This window comes from Malania oleifera, chromosome 8 (genome assembly GCF_029873635.1).
Source record: "Malania oleifera isolate guangnan ecotype guangnan chromosome 8, ASM2987363v1, whole genome shotgun sequence".
Lineage (NCBI taxonomy): Eukaryota > Viridiplantae > Streptophyta > Magnoliopsida > Santalales > Ximeniaceae > Malania > Malania oleifera.
In genome coordinates, this window is record NC_080424.1 from 87470099 (window position 1) to 87490672 (window position 20574).

The 20574-nt window shown below is 38.0% G+C and overlaps 1 protein-coding gene and 1 non-coding gene across 9 annotated transcripts in view; both read right to left on the reverse strand.

Moving 5' to 3' along the window:
• The window catches only part of LOC131161709 (phosphatidate phosphatase PAH2), a 57890-nt gene that overhangs the window by 24783 nt on the left and 12533 nt on the right, over positions 1-20574 (reverse strand). For 7 of the 8 annotated variants that reach the window (XR_009138603.1, XR_009138602.1, XR_009138605.1 and 4 more), the window contains exons 8-10: positions 1109-1237; positions 915-1013; positions 433-569 (exon numbers count right to left, since the gene is read on the reverse strand). Coding sequence is in view for 1 of the 8 variants with exons in the window: in XM_058117663.1 (XP_057973646.1) it covers positions 513-569; positions 915-1013; positions 1109-1237 (285 nt within the window). In the remaining 7 variants the exon portion in view is untranslated. Of the gene's footprint in view, positions 1-35; positions 570-914; positions 1014-1108; positions 1238-20574 lie in introns of those variants that run through there. The other variant, XM_058117663.1, reaches the window with a different exon arrangement.
• Positions 12727-12832, reverse strand: LOC131163162 (small nucleolar RNA R71). Its single transcript, XR_009138941.1, has one exon. It is a non-coding gene; the product is annotated as a small nucleolar RNA R71 (small nucleolar RNA).

Consider the following 20574-nt stretch of genomic DNA (forward strand, 5'->3'; position numbering starts at 1 on the left):
GAATGTGTATTATGAATGGACAGAAATTCTGGAGATTCTATAAAGCTCTCTTTCACTTAAAATTTCAGAAATGTTGTCCTAGAATGCATGCAATTGGGTCTCCACTACATCCTTAAGACCACTCATGTCCAGAAAGTAACCATTCATTCTGCTTACATGCAGAATAAGCATATCCTATTCCTTGAAGAAATGATTTTGGTTCTTCCCAGTCTGTTCATTGTTAAAAGACAAATTTCTAAATAAACAAAATAGTGGTTCACTGAAACCACCAGAATCATCATTCCAATGTTGCTGGTGTCATCTGGATGCACTAGAAAAATTCACTCTGTGGATTCATGCATGTGGGAGATTTTGATGGGGAATTCAGAGCACTGCCAAAAATTTCCATTCCATGTTATTTACAAACTAACCAAAGACAAAATTAAAATTTACCTGAGTCCTTTCAAAAGAAGCTGTGAATGCCCTCCGTTTCCGAATCTAGAGTGTTGAGCAATAATTTATTCTTGACAATCTTAGACATCAAGATCAGGAGGAGGTAGTTTCCAGAAATTCCATGAATTATAATCCTCCTGGGACCAAGAGAAGGAATGTGTCAGGGAAAAAAAATTTGAGAGGCAGTACAATTCAGAACCAATTACACCTGAAAGTTTGAGACAAAGAATTCTCTTTCGGGAAGATAAGATACGTATATAGGTAAAACTTCAACTAAATTCAGGCGAGACATTGCCAATGTCATGCATAAAAGGTTTGTGGATTATCCAAAACAAGAATGGTTCAATCTCCCTGCCTGAGGAGAATTTTTTGAGGCAAAAATAAACAGTAGGGTTTTCTTTTGGGGGTAGAGAGGGGCAGTTAGTGCAAAACAGCGTTAGATTTATTACTTTCAAAGACGGAAAAGTACTGCAGAACCAAACCTGCTCAGAAGAGGACATGGGTGGAAACATCCCATTCACAAGTTCATGGAGAGATGTATATGATTTTGTGTCAACACAGCGGTTCACAGCAACATGACCCTACAAAACACAATCACGGTGAAGGAAGTTGGTCAAAATTATATCATAAGCCCTTTCTGTTTTAAGCACAAAACACAAGAAGCCTCATGGATTACCTTAGGATTGATTATGAAAATTTTTCCTTTTGGGATTCCCACCTTAAGGTAGCTAATCTCATCAGTGTCTCTGTTACCAAAACCCGCATAGAATGGATTGCAATCAGAAGGAAACAATGCCTTGATACCCTGCAGCCAACCTAGAATTTAATTCCAAATAGACACAAAAGTAATTTAATCCCAAATAAACTCTTTATCACATTCCTTATGTTCAAACAATTAGACTCCTATACTGAAAATCATTCAAATGCAATGCTTTCATATCAGTTAAAATAATTGAAGTTTTATGTTATCTAAATCAATATTTATTAGCTAAATTCAATATTTCACACATCAATCTTGTTATACAATAAAACTAGTTATTTCTAAACTAATTCTTATAATGACATACCTAATCTTTTTGTGTTCTAGTTATTTTCTGCACATACTTTAGTTAATTTCTTATTTTATTGAAGTGTCAAATTTAATAATTTCCACTGAAAGGATTTTATAAGCTGATTTATTTTTGGATATTGATAAGGGTGAAAATTACCCCACAACAAATAACAAGAAGCCGTAAGTCCTACTAGGTGATGTCAGATACATGAATCCATTTCCACCAATTCACCCAATGAAGAGCATTTTCCTCAGCTAGTTTAAGAGCTATTAAATTCTTTCTCACTATCTCTTTCCAAGTTATTTTAGGTCTACCTCTTTACCTCTACCCCTTCTACTACCAGTAACAATGACTAACTCACTCCTCCTAGGCGCACTACTTGGCCACCCCTCTCTTATCTTATCTTCTACTAGTGTTATGCCTAACTTATTGCTAGTATGTTCATTCCTTAATTTATCCTTTAATTGTTATACCAATCATCCACCTTCGCATTCGAATTTAGGCAACTTTTATTTTTTGGATATGTTGTTTATTAGTTGTTTGATTGTTTCTTAGGGGATGAAAGTACCCTATGCTCAACAAATTCTTGAAGCCCATTTAATAAGGGAAGCCATTGATTTTTTTAAAGTAAAAGAAGAATATAAAGGGGTATAATGTATATAAACCCCCTTAATGACATATAATCCCCCTTAATGACATATAATCCCTTATGATGGGGAGTTGGTACTATTTTTTTACCCTTATATTACTATGTTGTAAGTACCATTGTCTTTTGTGGCTCATTTGAAAGCCTATTTGTTACTAAAGGATACACTCAAGGGTACAGTTTGGATTATTGCGACACATTCTTCCTAGTCGCTAAACTTGCGTCTATTCATTTGTTCATCTACTTAGCCACCAAAAGACTTTGGACTCTGGATCAATTAGATGAGAGGAATGCCTTTCGATTTGGTGATTAGCAACCACCTATGCTTGTTGCTTAGAGGGAGTTGCAATTAGTGTCAAATTATATGATTTGAAACAATCTCCCAAAGCATGGTTTGGTTGATTCAATGTCGCATTATTTTGGTTTGATCTTTAAAGGTGCGCAATATATCACTTTGAATTTTATCATTATATTACTTTAGGTACAATTTTGCTCATTGTGTATGCAGATGATATTGTGATTACCGATGATGATAACTGAGGTATCCAACCAAAAGCATTTTCTACAAACTAAATTTCAAACCAAGGGTTTAGGGCCATTGAAATACTTCTAGAGGATAAAATTATCCAAATCTCATATGGAGACCATCTTGTCACAGAGGAAGTACGTCCTCGACCTTTCAAATGAAATTGGACTATTGGGATCCAATCCATGATACACCCATGGATCCTAATAGCAACTTAGTGCTAGATGTAGATGATATGTTGGTTGACCTTCAAAGATACCAGAGACTTGTTGGAAAGTTGAATTATCTCACAATCACTCTTCTCGATATACCTTTAGCAAAGAGTGTTGTAAGCAAGGTCTGAAATTTCAATTTCGACTAAATTTTCGAAGCTCCAAAATTATGGAAATTTCAAAGAAAATTTCAATTTCAATTTGAAAAAACAATGGAAAATAGTAGTAAAGCATTGAGGGTCATAAATTTCAATTTTTACTATAATTTCAAAGCCCCAAAATTATGAAAATTCAACAAAAATTTCAATTTCGATTTGAAAAAATGATGAAGATTAATAGTAAAGCATGGAATTCTTTTTATGAAACTTTAAAAATCATTAAAAGACATAATAATGTAAGCTTTAGGACATCTGTGTTGTGTGTGAGGTGCAATAGTTGTAATATAATGAGTATTAAGCATATTCACAATATAATGTGTATAAACATATTCATAATAGAATATGTGTATTAGACATATTTGGTTAATATAAATGAAATTCATAAATCAATTAATATTATTTATTATACAAATAAAGTTAATTTAGACATGAATGGTTAAATGAAATGTTGTTGTAAGTTCAATTTTTCATATTATTTCAAAAGCCCTTGTAATAATCTTTTGTTTCAATAAAAACTAATAATAATAATAATAATAATAATAATAAATTAGGAGAAAATTTTCACTTGGCGCCTAAATCTCACATTTGAATTCTAAGGAAATTTCTTTCTAAAGTTAAAATTTCAACAAGTTTGCTAAAATTTTGAGTTAATAAATTTCAGCTAGTTTTGACAGCTATCATTTCGATTTTGAGGTTGATGGAAAGTTGAAATTTAGACAATTTTGTGAAATTTAACACCATGGTTGTAAGCCAATTTCTTGATTCTTCAAGAACAAGTCCTTGAAATGCAATCATTCATATCTTGAGATACCCCAAAGGTACACCTAGGAGGGGTCTCTTATATCAAGATTGGTGTCACACTTGTAAACAAGGATATACAAATGCAAATTGGGTTTAGTCATCTTCCAAAAGGATATCTATAACTGGCTATTGTTTTTCTTTCTTGAGGTTTTTTGGTATCTTGGAAAATTGTGGCGGCTTGGTCGAGTGCTGAGTCAACGTATAGGGCCATGGCCCACACTATATGTGAGCTTATTTGGGCAAAGAACATGTTAGAGGAACTTGATTTTCCACATTCCCGACCTATGGAGTTAAGGTATGATAAATCAAGCTGCTATTAATATCGCCTCCAACCCAGTCCTCGATGAGAGGATGAAAAACATTGAAGTTGATTGTCACTTTGTTCGAGAGAACCTTGTGCGAAAACTTATTACAACAAGCATTCATGAAATCTGAATTCCAACTCGTCAATTTATTCACTAAAGCCTTGGGAGGTGCTAGGATTAAATCCATTTGTAACAAGCTCAAACTCCAGCTTAAGAGGGAGATGGTTACTAGTTACTGCAGTTATAGTGTTACTGCTGTATTATTATTGTGTAAGCGTGAGTCACTAAGGTGATATGGTCTTTGTTATGTACTTGGGACATATTTTAAAATTTAAATAGAGAGAGATACCTATAAGTGTGATTCGGTCTACCAATTTACCCAATTCTTCAACAAGACCTCTAACCCCTTTTGGGAGCCTATAAAAGACACATACAAGGAGAAGGTGAAGGACACCCTCTGATACTGTAACTCTCTAACACTCAATTATAGTTGCAATAACAATGTGTCATGCTAACTATGACTTGAGCGTCAGAGCCGGTCCCCGGAGGTCATCGGGATTCTCCCAAGCTCTTTATTTTCCTTGCAAAGAACTGTGACATACGAAGGAGACGTGTTGGAAGTGTTGGTCTAACAAGGCTTAAGAATCTTATTTTTATGATAACAAATCAAGGGAACTTAACATATTTGGTTAAGTGATTATGTTTCAAGTAACTCAAGTATCAAGATCAAATGACTCAAGTGACCAATATCAAAGTGCTTGACAAAGTCCGTTAAAAGCTCGAATTTAATGTTACAAGATCTTATGAAGCTAAAACTATTAAAGCTTAAAGTCAAGCTAAACATGAAGAATAGAAGCTATACATGAAGACTTGGTGAATAGAAGTGTCATAGTTGTTTAAAAGTCTCATGTAAGTACTTCGCATATTTTCAATATAAGTGTTTGAAGCTCTTAGGAATCTTTATTGACTTAGAGACCAGTTTTTGAAAATACCGGAAAATGTTTTTTTTTTTTAATTAAAGTTTCATTTAAGTTCTTCCAAAATTAAAGGATCAAAGTATTGAAAAATCAAAGTTTTCAAAAAGTTAAAACTCCAGGCGACTGACTGTGTGTGATCAGTTGACTGACATATTAAATGCTGAATAAATTGAGCAAACAAAATAGAATCAGGCGACTGACCTCATAGGCTCAGGCGACTGACCCCATTCTGAGTTTGAAATTTTGCTAAAATATAAAGGATCAAGTGACTGACCCTGTAAATCACAGTCGATTGACCTTCGGGTTATTTAAATTTAAAACAGTGAGGAAAAGTTTTCAAAATTGATTACTTGGCCCCCAAATTTTGTTAAAACTTGGGAAACACTCCAAGTAACTTGGGGAATACGAAAATTAAGTTTTTCTATCTATAAATACATGTGAAACCTAAAGATTAATCACACCTACAAGCAGCAATCAAGCTAAATTCTTTCTACTCTCCAAAGCTATCTTGCTAATACTTTTGCTAAAGTACCTGCTATGATTTTGCTAATAAAAGTTCACGGTTCTTAGCTCTTCTAACTGAGATTTTTCTTATCTAAAGAACCCTGGTGAAAGTTACTTTGAGCTTCATCTCTTTATATTGTTTATTTGCTGAAGTATATTGTGCTTTTAACTTGTACAAATCTGCTCTAACTGAGAGTGTTCATTGTATGGCAACAAAGTTTGCTTTTCTTGTTATTTTGTTTTGACGATTCAGGGTTGTTGAATCATTGGCTAACGAGAAGGTCTATTCTTGTTAGAGAGGGATCTCCACCTGATACAGAGAGGTTGTAACTTGGCCTGTAAATAAGTTGGAAAGGAAAATCCTCACAGCGGTTGCTTGAGGCAAGGACGTAGGCTACTGGCCAAACCTTGTAAAAATCCGGTGTCTCTCTCCTCTTCCTAAATCTCTTTAAATTTTAACTGCGTGGATGTTTAATATTTGCTAGAAGTTGGAATATTATTGAACACTGATTTAAAACAAGGAGTTTATGATTGAATTAAATTGAAATCTTAAAAGCTAAAATTGTTGAATATACAGCTGATTATCTCATCTATTTTACAAGATACTTTAGATTGGTAATTTGACACTATTCATCAAAGTTATTCTTATTCATTGTTAAAAATAAAATCAAATCTGAAATTGTTAGTATTGAAAATTGAATTGGTAACATCATCTTTACATTACAATAATTATTAAATTAGGTGGTTGATAAAGAGTTGAGTTGTTGATTGTAAAAGTGTAATTGAAATCAACTCAAGATTTAAAAATTCACCCCCCCCCCCCCCCTCTTCTCTTGGGAGCACACCTTACTTTTCAGGAAGCTTCATGGTAAACCAACAAATTGGAAGCCAAAATCCAAACGTGACAGTCACGCCTACCAAGCCACTGCTGAAGAGACTCAGGAGCCTTCTGTCAACTCAAATGCAGTCCCTTTTACCAAGGAGCAATTAGAGCAACTGTACAAATTGTTTCAATCTCCAAAACTATCCTTAACTCCATCTTGTTCTTTGGTACAAAAGGGTAACTCTCTTGCTACTGCGTTTTTAGGTGTTATTCCTAATTCTATTCATTTTTGGATAATTAATTCTGGCGCAACTAATCATATGACTGGTTGCTCCAAATTGTTCTCATTCTATAGTCCGTGTGTAAACAATAAAAAGGTCAAAATTGCATATGGTTTTCTCTCGGTAATTGCCAGGATAGGAACTATCAAACTCTCTTCATTGTTAACTCTCTATGATGTGCTCCACGTTCCAAATTTGTCTTGCAATTTGTATTCCATCAGTAAAATTACCTCTGATCATCGATGTCAAGCTAATTTCTACTCTTCTTATTGTGAGTTTCAAGGATTGACCACAGGGAGGATGATTGGCAGTGCTAAGGAAAAAGATGGACTCTATTATTTTGACGATGGACCTAAGTCGAGTAGACAATGTCAAATTACTCGCTTAAATTTTGTTTTTGTTTTCAAAGATAATGATATCATGTTATGGCATTATAGGTTAGGTCATCCTAGTTTTCAATATTTAAAATACTTGTTTCCCAATTTATTTCGAAATAAAAGTCTATCTTCTTTTCAATGTGAATTTTTTCGATTTGCTAAACATCATCATGCATCCTTTTCCACCCAACCCTACAAACCAACTACACCATTTACTATGATTCATAGTGATATCTGGGGCCCATGTAGAACATCTACGTATTTTGGCAAAAAATAGTTTGTGACCTTTATTGATGATCACACAAGATTAAGTTGGGGTTATTTGATAAAGGAAAAATCTGAAGTGGAAACAATTTTCAAAAATTTTTACACCATGGTACAAACATAATTTCAAAAAAATATTCAAATATTGAGGAGTGATAATGGCCGAGAATATTTCAAAAACATTTTGGGCCAATTTTTTTCTTGAAAAAGGAATTTTTTCATCAAAGCTTGTGTCGACACTCCGTAACAAAATGGTTTGGCTGAAAAGAAAAAACAAACACTTATTGGAAGTAGGTCGGGCATTGCTTTTTACCAATCAGGTACACCTAAATATCTTTGGGGTGAAGCCGTTCTTACTGCTACATATCTCATAAATAAAACGTCTAATAAGGTTTTAAGCTTTGAAACACCTTTTGATGTTTTTCATAAGTTTTATCCAACAAATCGATTGTCTTCTTCTTTACCACTAAAGATATTTGGTTGTACCGCTTTTGTTCATATTCAGTCATAATCGAGGAAAACTTGAACCTCGAGCCACAAAATGTGTGTTTGTTGGTTATGCTCCCACTCAAAAGGGGTATAAATGTTTTGAACCCATTTCCAAAAAAATGTTTGTTACCATGGATGTTACATCCTTTAAATTAAATCCCTATTTGATGCCTCATCTTCCACGTGCGCGCGGGGTGGGGAGGGAACCAAAACAAAGCTCAGGCTGTGTTTCATGATTTTTTCCAAATTGAAGACTCGCAAAATGATCCTTCTCCAACTTTGATTATTCAACTTGAAAACCCAAGCTTTATTATACCAGGAGAAAGTGAGTCAAGTTTTTTAGATACTGAAAAGGCAAGTCTTCCTACAGTGCCATCTCATGAAAAGTTCATGATCCTATAATGACTAACAAAGGAGAAACAAAGAAAATAAAAATAAAAATAAAAATAAAAAAACCACAGCGTTGGTACCATTTGACATTGTCTACTCGCGATCATAGTAGTTAGAGGCGCGAGGCGAGCCGAGGCGCAAAGGGTCTTTGAAGCCGAGGCGCGAGGCGAAGGTGCGGGCCTCATGAAGGTGAGGCGCACAATTATTAAAATGGGGTAAAATGTCTATTTGGGGTAATTGATATATGAACATATGAATATCTAGTAATATTAGAATTTAAAATGCCAAAAAACTCAATTACAAAATTGAAAATTTAGCCCAAAAGCATCAACAATTCAACATAGTTCAACATCAAAAGAAAAGAGTACAAATCAAAAAATAGTAGCTATATTTCAATAAAATAAATAAATATTATGTATTAGTTATAATTTGTAAACTCACATTAATTACACTAAATATTACAAATTAAAAAATAGTAGCTAAATTTCAGTAAAAAGAATAAATATTCTGTATTAGTTATAACTTATAAACTTGCATTAATTAAACTAAATATTTAATTAGTAATTACATATAAAGAAGAAGAAGAGCAAGAGTAGCCAAATTTCAATAAAAAGAATAAATATTATGTATTAGTTATAATTTATAAACTTACATTAATTAAACTAAATATTACAAATTTAAAAACAGTAGGAAAATTTCAGTAAAAAAAATAAATATTATGTATTAGTTATAATTTATAAGCTTATATTAATTAAAATATTTAATTTATAAGCTTACATATAAAGAAAAGAAAAAGAGAAGCAGCAGGCAGCACGCAGCACGCAGGCAGCAGGAAGAAGAAGAAGAAGAAGAAAAAGAGAAGCAGAAGGCAGCAGGCAGCAGTCAGCAGCACGTAGCACGCAACAAGCAAGGAGCAGGAAGAAGAAGAAGAAGAAGAAGAAGAAGAACTCGCGAGGGCTCCTGCGGGTTGGAAACGAAGTCGCGAAGGGTCGTGCTTCTTCAAAATGTCCAAGACGAACTCACGATCCTGGTTTGAAGCTCGAAGACGAAGTAGCGAAGGCTCCCGGCTGGTTCGAAGGCTCGCAGACGAGCTCACGTTGCTGGTTCGAAGGATCGCGAAGGCTCCTGCTGATTCGAATGTGCAAGACGAACTCACGAAGGGCTTCGAAGGGCCGACAGGGGCGAGGGCTATGTTCGTTTGAGTCGAAGGAGGGCTACGGGTCTGGCTGTGGCTATTTCTCTACTTTAAATGGCTAAAAATTCACAAGGCGCGACTCACTACGCCTGTCGCCCCAGTGCGCCTCGTCTCGCCCAACGTCGCCTCTTGCAGGTCGCCTCGCCTCACCTGGTTTGAGGCGCAAGCCTCTTCGCTTCACTGCACCTTGCGCCTGAGGCGCGCTTTTAACTACTATGCTCGCGACAGAGGACAACTCGAAAGAAAGGGACTTCCATTCCTTCACACTGTCCAGAATCCATAAACCCTCCAGGTGATGTCCTCATCGAGCCTTTACCTCATGTTTAGTCCATTTCATCTTCAAGTTCTAAGTCCTCTAATTATGAACCCGATTCTGGTTCCAATCCTGAGTTCAATGATTCTGAACTTCCCATTGCTGTCCGAAAGAGTGAGGTCTTGCACCCAACATCCATTGTCCAATTATGTGTCATATGAAAATCTCTCACCTGTTTTTCGTGCTTTTACCTCACAATTGTCTTTTATGGAGATTCCTAATACTATGCAAGATGCTCTAAAAGTTCCTGAGTGGAAGGAGGCTGTCTTTGAGGAGATGAAAGCTCTTGAAAAAAATGGCACGTGGGAATTAGTTGATCTACCAAGAGGAAAGACAACTGTAGGGTGCAAATGGGCGTTTACAGTCAAGTATAAATCTGATGGTTCTCTAGAACAATATAAAGCTCGATTGGTCGGCAAGGGATTCACTCATACCTATGGCATTGATTACTTGGAGACATTCTCCCAAGTCACAAAGCTAAACTCTATAAGAGTTCTTTTGTCACTTGCATCTACTCCTGATTGGCCTCTGTAACAGTTGGACGTAAAAAGTGCATTTCTTAATGGAGACCTGGAGGAAAACGTGTACATCGATGTACCTCCAGGATTTGGTGAAAAGTTTGGCACAAAGGTGTGTAAACTGAAAAAGTCCTTATATGGGTTAAAACAGTCACCAAGAGCCTGGTTTGAGAAATTCACTCAGTTTTCTAAAAGTCAGGGATATACTTGATGAGTCCCTAAAATGCATGATTTTAGGCCCTCATTTACCTTTGTCTTGTCTTGTTTTATCATGTATATGCCCTTTGTTATCATATTTCAGAGTTATGCAAACTTTTCTCGTGTTTCAGGAAAAACAGGTTAAAACCAAGGAGTTAAGCAATACTAGAAGTCAAGGGTGTATTTAAGATACTTAGAGCTCAAATCAGCTGTTCAGCCAAACTCCTAGTGCCTCAACACACATAAAAGAGAAAAAGACTCTATTCGACCATGCGGTGCGACCAGCTAACACAAGGAGCGACCAGGGCAAAAGCTACAGACTCCAAGTGCTTGACCAGAAATATCGAAAATCTCAACCAAGTGCTTGACCAGGTTGACCTTGAGGGGCGACCAGGTCGAGTTCCTAAGCTGAACTGAAGATTGAAATACTGAGAGTCTCAACCAAGTGCTCGACCAGAAAGACCTTAAGGGGCGACCAGGTCTAGATCTCGACCAATAGCTCGACCAGCAAAACCTTGAGGGGCGACCAGGTCTAGATCTCAACCAACAACTTTGACTAGGGCGCGACCAGGGGAAAACAGGGTGCGACTTGGTCGACAACGACGATCTTCTGCGCGAGATTTTGTGCTAAACTTTCCTATTTCGAAATTCAAACCTTGTAAACCCTAATGGGTATAAATATTAGCTACGGATGGAATATGTTTTAAAAGTTCCTCTTTGCTCTTAGGTTAGTGACAGACTTAAGACGTCATTGAAAGCCATTGTAGATTAGCTAGATTAGATTTCAATTCTTGTTTTTGTTTGTGTGTGAAGTATCCGATGGCTTGTGACAATCGGCGGCGTTCATGTGCTCTCTGTGTATATTACACGATCACTCTCTTGTACCTTCTGACTTTAGTGACAGATGTTCTGAATACTAAAGGGATGATCTTTTACATGTTTTCTCTTTACCGCCTTCATTTAAATGTTTTCCTTTACCGCTTGGTTGTGATGAATGTCTGGTTGACAAAATAAGCACTTCTACAACTTCAGTCAGGTACACGTATTGGGCTATAGTCTCCCACAAAGGTTCTCGTGATCATTGTGATAGAGTATACTCCGGTTCCCGACCGTGCTCCGGACGATTGGTGCACCCTTGCTACTCTATGCCGTCGAACGGCTCCTTGGATTGTTTAGCCGAGTTCCGGTTAGTTTAATGCGGTAAACTCACTGAACTTAGATTACGCAAACAACATCCCAGGTGTCATTCATGATTAAGCATTGCTTTGTAGGAGTAGAGTTAAGTTAGATTTACATGGTTTACATATTTTCCAATAGTTGATAGAAAATACCCTAAAAGGATATCATCTTTTACTTTTCTTTAACACAAGGCTATAATAGATTAATTTGGAAGTGGTTTGATAACTGCGCTTTAAGTCCTCGAGGATCGACACCCGACTTCCCCTCTTTCTACTGAACTTGGGATTAGGTTAGGTTTTATATATATTATTTTTGGTAGTTAAGGACCCAAACCTTGGCGAGCCTACCAAATTTTGGAGCCGTTGCCAGGGATTAAGTCACGGTTATTAGCCAACTTCTATTTTAGCGTGTTATAGCTTTGTTTTTATATTTGCTCTCCTTTTCTTTTATCTTTTTTAATTTTTGTTTTCTTTGTTTTGTTACTTTGAAGTTTTGAATCTGTGTGCTATAAATTATGTATGCTGGGTTTGCGTTCTCTTGATCCTGAGTTAGTTTCTATCGACCCTGAGATTGAGATATCCCGTAGGTCCCTTAGGACACCCACTTCGAATCATGAGTTTGCAGAGTCGTTTGAACTTAAAGTAATGGCCGAACGTCCACCAGTTCCCACTATTCAAATACCAAAACCCCAAGCTCCCCACCAACCCGTGGTGGTAGAGCAACCACTTAGACCTCTTAAGGACTACTTTGTACTTAATGCATACACCTCGCAGTCTTGCATCCGGTTCCCAAATGTCCAAGCGGCTCAATTTAAGATCAAAATTTCTTTCATCTCAATGCTTCCCAATTTTTATGAGAATTCAAATGAAAATCCTTTTAAGCATCTAGATGAGTTCCTCAAGATTTGTTCTACCATCCGCATCCACAATTTTGGTGATGATGCTCTCCGCCTTAAGCTTTTCCCGTTCTCTATGAAGGATAAGGTCAAATATTGGCTGACATCCTTAGAGCCGAACTCGGTGACCAACTAGGCTACCATGCAGCATGAATTCTAGAAAAAGTACTTCCCAATTGGGAAGACTAACCATCTTAGGAGAGCCATCACTAGTTTCTCACAAATGGGTGGGGAACTATTTTTTGACACGTGGGAACGCTTTAGGGACCTGCTACGTCAATGCCCACACCATCAGGTCCCTAAGTGGCAATTGATTCAGACCTTCTATGAAGGGTTAACTGAACATCGATGTTAGATGCATCGTGTGGAGGTACCTTTCTCGCCAAACACGAGAATGAGGCTTCGAGAACCTCGCTGAGAATTCTCAGCAGCATAATGTTGCTGCTCGTAGACCATCCGTTTCCAAATCTAAAGGAGTCTATGAGTTGGCGGCAAGCCACGACCTAACACCCACCCTGCACATCATCATTCAAAAGTTAGATCGGTTCTTGTCCTTAGGACAACAACCGCAACCTGTGGCATGTACAAAGGTGTGTGCCATCTGCTCAAACCCCTCACATACATGCTACAATTGCCCACATGTGTCTTTCCAGTCTGAGCTTGTGTAGGAAAAAGTTAACTCTACCCATAATTGGTACGATAGGCCATCAAACGACCCCTACTCTAATACGTACAATTCTGGGTGGAGGCCAAATCCCAACTTCTCCTGGAGGCCACAAGCTCTAGGTTTCCAAGCCCAAAGACCTCAAATATCACCCAATGCTCCACCTCCTCGCCCATATCAAAACTTTCAAAATCCTCCTGTTACTGCCCCGAGACCATCATCTTTCCAACAACTATCTCCTCCTCAACCTATGTATGATTCTTTCCAGAAGACGGTGTTGAAAACCCTCAAGGGCATAGAGGCTGATTGCCATGAAAACCAACAACTACTCCACTCTTATTCCAAATCTATTGCCAAGCTAGAAGCCACTATGGGGCAACTAGCTACTTCTTTGAGTAAAGAGATGAGGGTAAGTTACTAAGCCAATCTCTTGTGAACCCTATAGGCCAGTATGGGGTAGAATGCGAGCTGGCTGCTGGAACTTCATCGTAAAATGCACAAGCCCAGACCGAAACCCCCCTTCAAAGTGGTAGAGAGATAAACAATAGGGTCGGGGAGAAATTAAACCAAGAAAAGGGTAGGGAAAAGATGAGGAAACAACTAGACGATGAATCATGTAATCCTCCTTCTCCTAGTCTGGTAGCTGATACTGAGACAACTGCCCTCTCCAATAATGGAGTATTGCCCCACTCTATCCCTGCAGTGTCATATCGTGCAACTCTTCACTCGAACCCCAAGTGTAAGAAAAAAGCTAATGTTGAGTCCATGATTGACACATTTAACCAATTTAAGATCGACCACCCTCTCACAGACGCAATCAAACTTCAACTTAATAGCCCTTTCATCTCAGGCCTAGAGGACCTGTATGAGAACATTTATACTATTTGTGACTCAGCCTCTAGTCTAAAGAGAAGACCTTGGACATGTGTGAAGTGGGCTAGTGAGGGATTAGTGGAGAAGGTTCTTATTATTGATCCCAGCTGAATCCAAAATGAGCATTCATTGCGTCTGGCTGAAGACAATAAACTTAGAGCTTGTGGGAGGCAACCCAATTGTGTTTTTTATTTTTCTTTCTTCTTATAGTCTATAGGTTGTACATTGTAGAGTAGATGGCATTTAGGGTCCTTAGAGTAGGTCATAGGTAAGTTGGGGGTGCCACTAACTCAGATTAGGCCAGGGCTAGTTCTTGGGATTTTTTTTTTTTTTATGCGCTCTCTATGTATATACTGTCTTCTTTCTTTTTATTTCGTTTCTTTTCTCTTATTTGTATTTTCTTTTGTCTTGTGCATCACCATGCTTTTGGAAGGGTTGTACCTGTTCTCTTGATGATCTATATACATTGTACTGCCTATGAATATAAATGGAAATACATGGTATTTTTGGTATCTCCATGTCTTTTTTGCTTCAGTGTATTATTACATGGGATGTCTGGATTTTATGTTTCTTACTTATGCAGGTACACTGGTTGATTTTTATTGCACCATGCCATGTTTCCTCTCATGATTCCTAGGTTCTTTCTTTCCACACTTCAGTGAGGACACTGAAGTTTTAAATTGGGGGTAGGGGGTACGAAACCACTACATGGCACATTTCAAAACACAAAAATGACAACTTTTTAAAATATTTTCGTGAACACTGTGTATTTTATGTTATGTTAACATCTATTATACTCTTTACATACTCTTATAGTTCCTAGATGTTACATGCATAGGCTTATAAGTTATATGACCTTATTATGCTCACTAATGAAGTAGCGATTTATTTGTGCGTAGTTTCACATAACATAGCCTATGTACGGATATATAACACTCTATGTGGGTTGACTAGTGATGCATTGGTGTTAATGTGGTTATGTAAACTCTTGTATTCACATGGTACGTCACGAGGCTAAAAACACACTTACACGTGATTTGTAACACTTAGGGTTCCTTGAGAGCACTGAGAGAACAACCGTGGACACTGACACTCTGTGAGGTACTGTTGAGTCATTCATTCATTTCTTGAGTTGTTGACGTCAAACTCTAAGTTTATGGAACTCAACTTTCCCTTTATTTCTAGATTTTCTTTACCCGCTAGTCTTAGTTCTTGAATTTGCTAGCCTAGAGGTGATGTCTAGTGGGGAGATAGAAACCTAGGTCTTCTAACCTACTCAAGATGTGAAAATTGAGCTACCCCTGGAAACAGACTTAGTTCATGGACCCCTTTTCGAGCTTAAAGTCTCATTGGTGATATGAAAACATAAAAAGTTGTGAAAAATGTCCTAGCTGACCATGAAAGAAAAATGATAAAAAGAAAATGAGCAGAAGAAAAAGAAAAAGAAATGAAAAATATGTAGAATACCTGCTCTACATATGAAAAAGTCAAGCTAGGGACACAACACATGATTCTACAAGACTATTCAGTTGTCCAATGCATGAGTTGTATTCACGCCTAGTCTATGAATAGGTCAATCTAGGGTGGTCTTGATAGGATGTGGAGAGTAGATGAGAAGACGCTAGGGTGAAGGACCCGACACCTCATAATAGGCTGGATCCCATTCTGATGAGACTAGTTTACTCCATGCTTAACGTCAATTCTTCAAAATATGTGAGATGTTTGATCATGAAATTCTTCCTCACATATGAGAGTGAACCTATCTTTCTTGAGTGTTTTTTAGAGTATATCAGTGAGGCTGAGTCAAGATGACCGTTCTGTAGGTGTCTAAGGGTATCCTGAGTGTGGCAGATCATGCACTTTACACATGCCTTGTGATGTAACCTATTTATGCTTGAATTTACATGATAATATTAGCTCTGAATTGCAATTGTTGGGTGATTCTCTATGAGTGTATTGTTTTTTATGGCTAGGTACTGTAGAGACTTGCATGAGTAAATTGCTGCGGAGTGTGTGTATAATGCAGTCATATATGAAAAGGCATGTATGTAACTAGGTTATATTCTTGTATGTAAAATGGTATGACTATATTGCATGCAATCTTATATGATGTTCACTGAGTTGGTGTTTGTGGGTATCGCCCTGGAAACCCTCACAAGACTACAACTTGTCCACTAGGATCAACCTAGGGATTTAATGCCTTGTTGCATACGATAAATGCAACTGTGTTTCCCGCGAAAAAGGAGGTAGATAGGACTTTTCTTAGTTTTCTAGCTTTTGCTTTGCTCGACGACTAGCAAAGTGTAAGTTGGGAGTTGTGATAAGTCCCTAAAATGCATGATTTTCGGCCCTCATTTACCTTTGTCTTGTCTTTTTTTTATCATGTATATGCTCTTTGTTATCATATCTTGGAGTTATGCAAGGTTTGCCAGCGATTCAAGAAAAACAAGTTAAAACCGAGGAGTTAAGCAATACGAGAAGCCAAGGGAGTATTTGAGATACTTAAAGCTCAAATCCGTTGTCCAGCCAAACTCTTAGTGCCTCAACACACATAAAAGAGAAAGTTCAACCATGTGGTGCGACCAGCTAACACAAGGGGCAATCAGGGCAAAAGCTGCAGACTCCAAGGTTCAGACTGAAGAAGAGATGCTGCAAGGTTCGACCAAGTGTTCGGCCATGTGACCCTCAAGGGCGACCAAGTCTAGATACTGAAGCTTATTGAGCGCAAAAATACCGAGAATCTCGACCAAGTGCTCGATCAGGTTGACCTTGAGGGCGACCAAGTCGAGTTCCTGAGCTAAACTGAAGATTGAAATACTGAGAGTCTCAACCAAGTGCTCGACTAGCAAGACCTTGAGGGGAGACTAGGTCTAGATCTCGACCAGCAGGTAGACCAACAAAACCTTGAGGGGCGACCAGGTCTAGATCTCGACCTACAGCTTTGACCAAGGCGCGACCAGGGGAAACTAGGGTGCGACTACCTTGTAAACCCTAATGGGTATAAATATTAGCTACGAATATGTTTTAAAGGTTCCTCTTTGACCTCTTTTAGATTAGTGACAGACTTAAGATGTCATTGAGAGCCATTGTAGATTAGTTAGATTAGATTTCAATTCTTATTTTGGTTTCTATGTGAAGTGTCTGACTGCCTGTGACAACCAGCAGTGTTCATGTGCTCTTCGTGTATATTACACGATCACTCTCTTGTACCTTCTGGCTTTAGTGACAGACGTTCTGAATACTAAAGGGATGATCTTTTACATGCATTCTCTTTACCGCTTTCATTTAAATGCTTTCCTTTACCGCTTGGTTGTGATGAATGTCTGGTTGACAGGATAAGCACTTCTACAGCTTCAGTCAGGTACACGTACTGGGCTACAGTCTCCCACAGAGGTTCTCGTGATCGTTGTGATAGAATATACTCCAGTTCCCGACCGTGCCCTGGACGATTGGTGCACCCTTACTACTCTATGCCATCGAACAGCTCCTTGAATTGTTTAGCCAAGTTCCAGTTAGTTTAATGCGGTGCACTCACTAAACTTAGATTACGCAAACAACATCCCAGGTGTCATTCATGATTAAGCAATGCTTTGTAGGAGTAGAGTTAAGTTAGATATACATGCTTTCCAGTAGTTGATAGAAAATACCCTAAAAAAAATATCATCTTTTACTTTTCTTTAACACAAGGCTATAATAGATTAATTTGGAAGTGGTTTGATAACTACGCTTTAAGTCCCTGAGGATCGACACCCGACTTCCCCACTTTCTACTAAACTTGGAATTAAGTTAGGTTTTATAAATATTATTTTTGGTAATTAAGGACCCAAGCCTTGGCGAGCCTACCAATACTCAATGGCAAGGTGATCATACGATGTTTATAAGACATTCAAAGGATGGGAAGATAGTGATATTGATTGTGTATGTAGATGATATAATTCTCACTGGAGATGACGTACTTGAGATGAACCGATTGAAGACTTCCCTCTCATCAACATTTGAGATCAAGGACTAAATATCTCTGAGGTATTTCCTTGGAATGGAGGTTGCTCGGTCAAAGAAAGGGATTGTTGTCTCCCAATGGAAGTATGTCCTTGACCTCCTTAAGGAGACTGGGATAAGCGGTTGTAGGCCAATAGACACTCCAATAGATCCCAATCAGAAACTTGGAGATGACAAGGAAGGTGATCTAGTGAATACAACTCGGTATCAAAATTTGGTGGGAAAGTTAATTTACTTATCACATACACGACCTAATATTGCTTTTGCTCTTAGTTTGGTAAGCCAGTTTATGCATTCACCCTAAGAGAAACATCTTGAAGCAGTTTATCGAATTCTCAGATACTTGAAAAGTACACCAGGCAAGGGTTTGCTCTTCCAGAAGACCACACAGCAGAACATAGAGGCATACACTGATGCAAATTGGGCAAGCTCAGTTATTGATAGGAAATCCACGTCAGGATACTGACATACTACACTTATGCCTGGGGAAATATGGTCACATAGCGAAGCAAGAAACAGAATGTGGTTGCAAGGAGCAGTGTCGAGGCAGAATATAGGGCTATGGCTAACGGAGTTTGTGAGATGCTTTGGCTGAAAAGAATTCTTGAAGAGCTGCAGATGCCGGTGAACATGCCAATGAAGTTGTATTGTCATGCTAAAAATCTAGTACAGCATGATCGCACGAAGCATGTAGAGATTGACAGACACTTTATAAAAAGAGAAAATTGATAGTGGAGCTGTTTGCATGCCTTTTGCTCCTACTACTCAACAAATAGCCGATATCTTCACCAAAGGACTTTTCAGACCTAGTTTTGAGTTCTTTGTAAGCAAGTTGGGCATGATAGATATCTACGCTCCAACTTGAGGGGTGGGGGTGTCAGACTTCTGGGGAATAAATTAGGAAATTCTATTTTTTGAATAAAATCTGAAATTACTATTTCAGATTCTAGTAGTTTCAATTTCCTATTTTCTAGCCTAGAGATCTGCTGATTTGATTTGCTGATTTTGTGGTGATTTGATTTGCAATTTTGTGGCCTTCTTGATTAGGTGGTCTTCCCTACTATTTATCTTGTAATTGTGTCTCTTGAAATTCAATAAGAATGGTTATTCTTGTTCTTAAAAATCCTTCACAAGTGATTGTTTATGGTCTATGAGTGCAAAAAACGGAGAATGAAAATATCAAGGAGAAAACTAAAGTCCTACAAGACCAAAAAGACAAAGATCCAAGAGGTCATTCTAAGAGGCCATAAGACCAAGCTCTAAAGGTGCTGGTCATGAAGACTAAGGACCGCCTTATGGGGCCATTAAGACCAGACTCATCCTATGAGGCCATGAGGACCAAGAAGGTGCAGCCCCTCGGGGCCAAGAAGGCCAAGCTCTAAGGAGCCACCCTAATGAGTTATGAAGACAAAACTCTAAAGAGCTTCCTTGAAGGGTCATTAATATGTTCTTAAATAATGACAGCGACCATGGTTTCAATAATGGCCACAACCATTTTGTAACTCCGTCACATAACGGTTTTTTTGGTTCACAATACTGTTACACACCGCCAAATTGGTGAGAAGAAAAATCAGTCGTAGCAACCATTACAGACTGCGACCGTTACATAAAGGCTGCTACGGCCGTTAGTAACCACTACAAATCTGTTATAGGGAAATTATATAAATTTTTTTTATTTTTTACTTTTTCTTCTCACTTTTGTTTTTACCCAATAAATTATTCTCAATATATTATGTTACACTACCTGCTACCACGATTTAAAAACATATTGAAGAAAAGTCCCTACAAGACTGCCCTACAGAACCATGAAGACAAAAGCTCTAAGGAGCTGTCCTATAGGGCCAGGTCAGGGCCATGAGGACCAAGCTCAAAGAAGCAGCCCTAGAGGACCATGCAGACTCAGTCCTAAGGGACATGACGACCAAGACCAAAAAAAAAGAGGGAGCTAAGAAGCAGCTCAAATCTAAGCCCCAAGGAAGCCTATATATATATATATATATATATATATATATATCTGTTTTTTTGTTGTTAGGTATATATATATATATAGAGAGAGAGAGAGAGAAGAAGAAGAAGTAATCGGCTCCAAGGCTTAGAGGGACCCAAAAACAACCAAAAAAAGGTGGGGGCACATCAGCTCTCTAGACGAAGCAGCACCTCAGCTCCAAGACCCAACAAGAGAGAGAGAGAGAGAGAGAAATTGGAGTATCTTGACTCTAGGGCCTCATAACAATGCCTTACTCCTAAACCCAAAAGATTTTCTTTCAAGCTAAGGAGAGCGGGGCATCTGATGTGGGTGAAATTCACCCTTTGCTGCTTGAAGCCCATTTAATAAGGGCAACCATTAATTTTTTTTAAATTAAAGGAAGAATATAAAGGGGTATAATATATATAACCCCCCCCCCCCCCTCCGCAACAAGGACATATAAACGCTGCTGAGGCATTTAACCCCCCATGGGACCTTTAACCCCTTGGAAGAGCCTATAATAGACACATGAGGGGG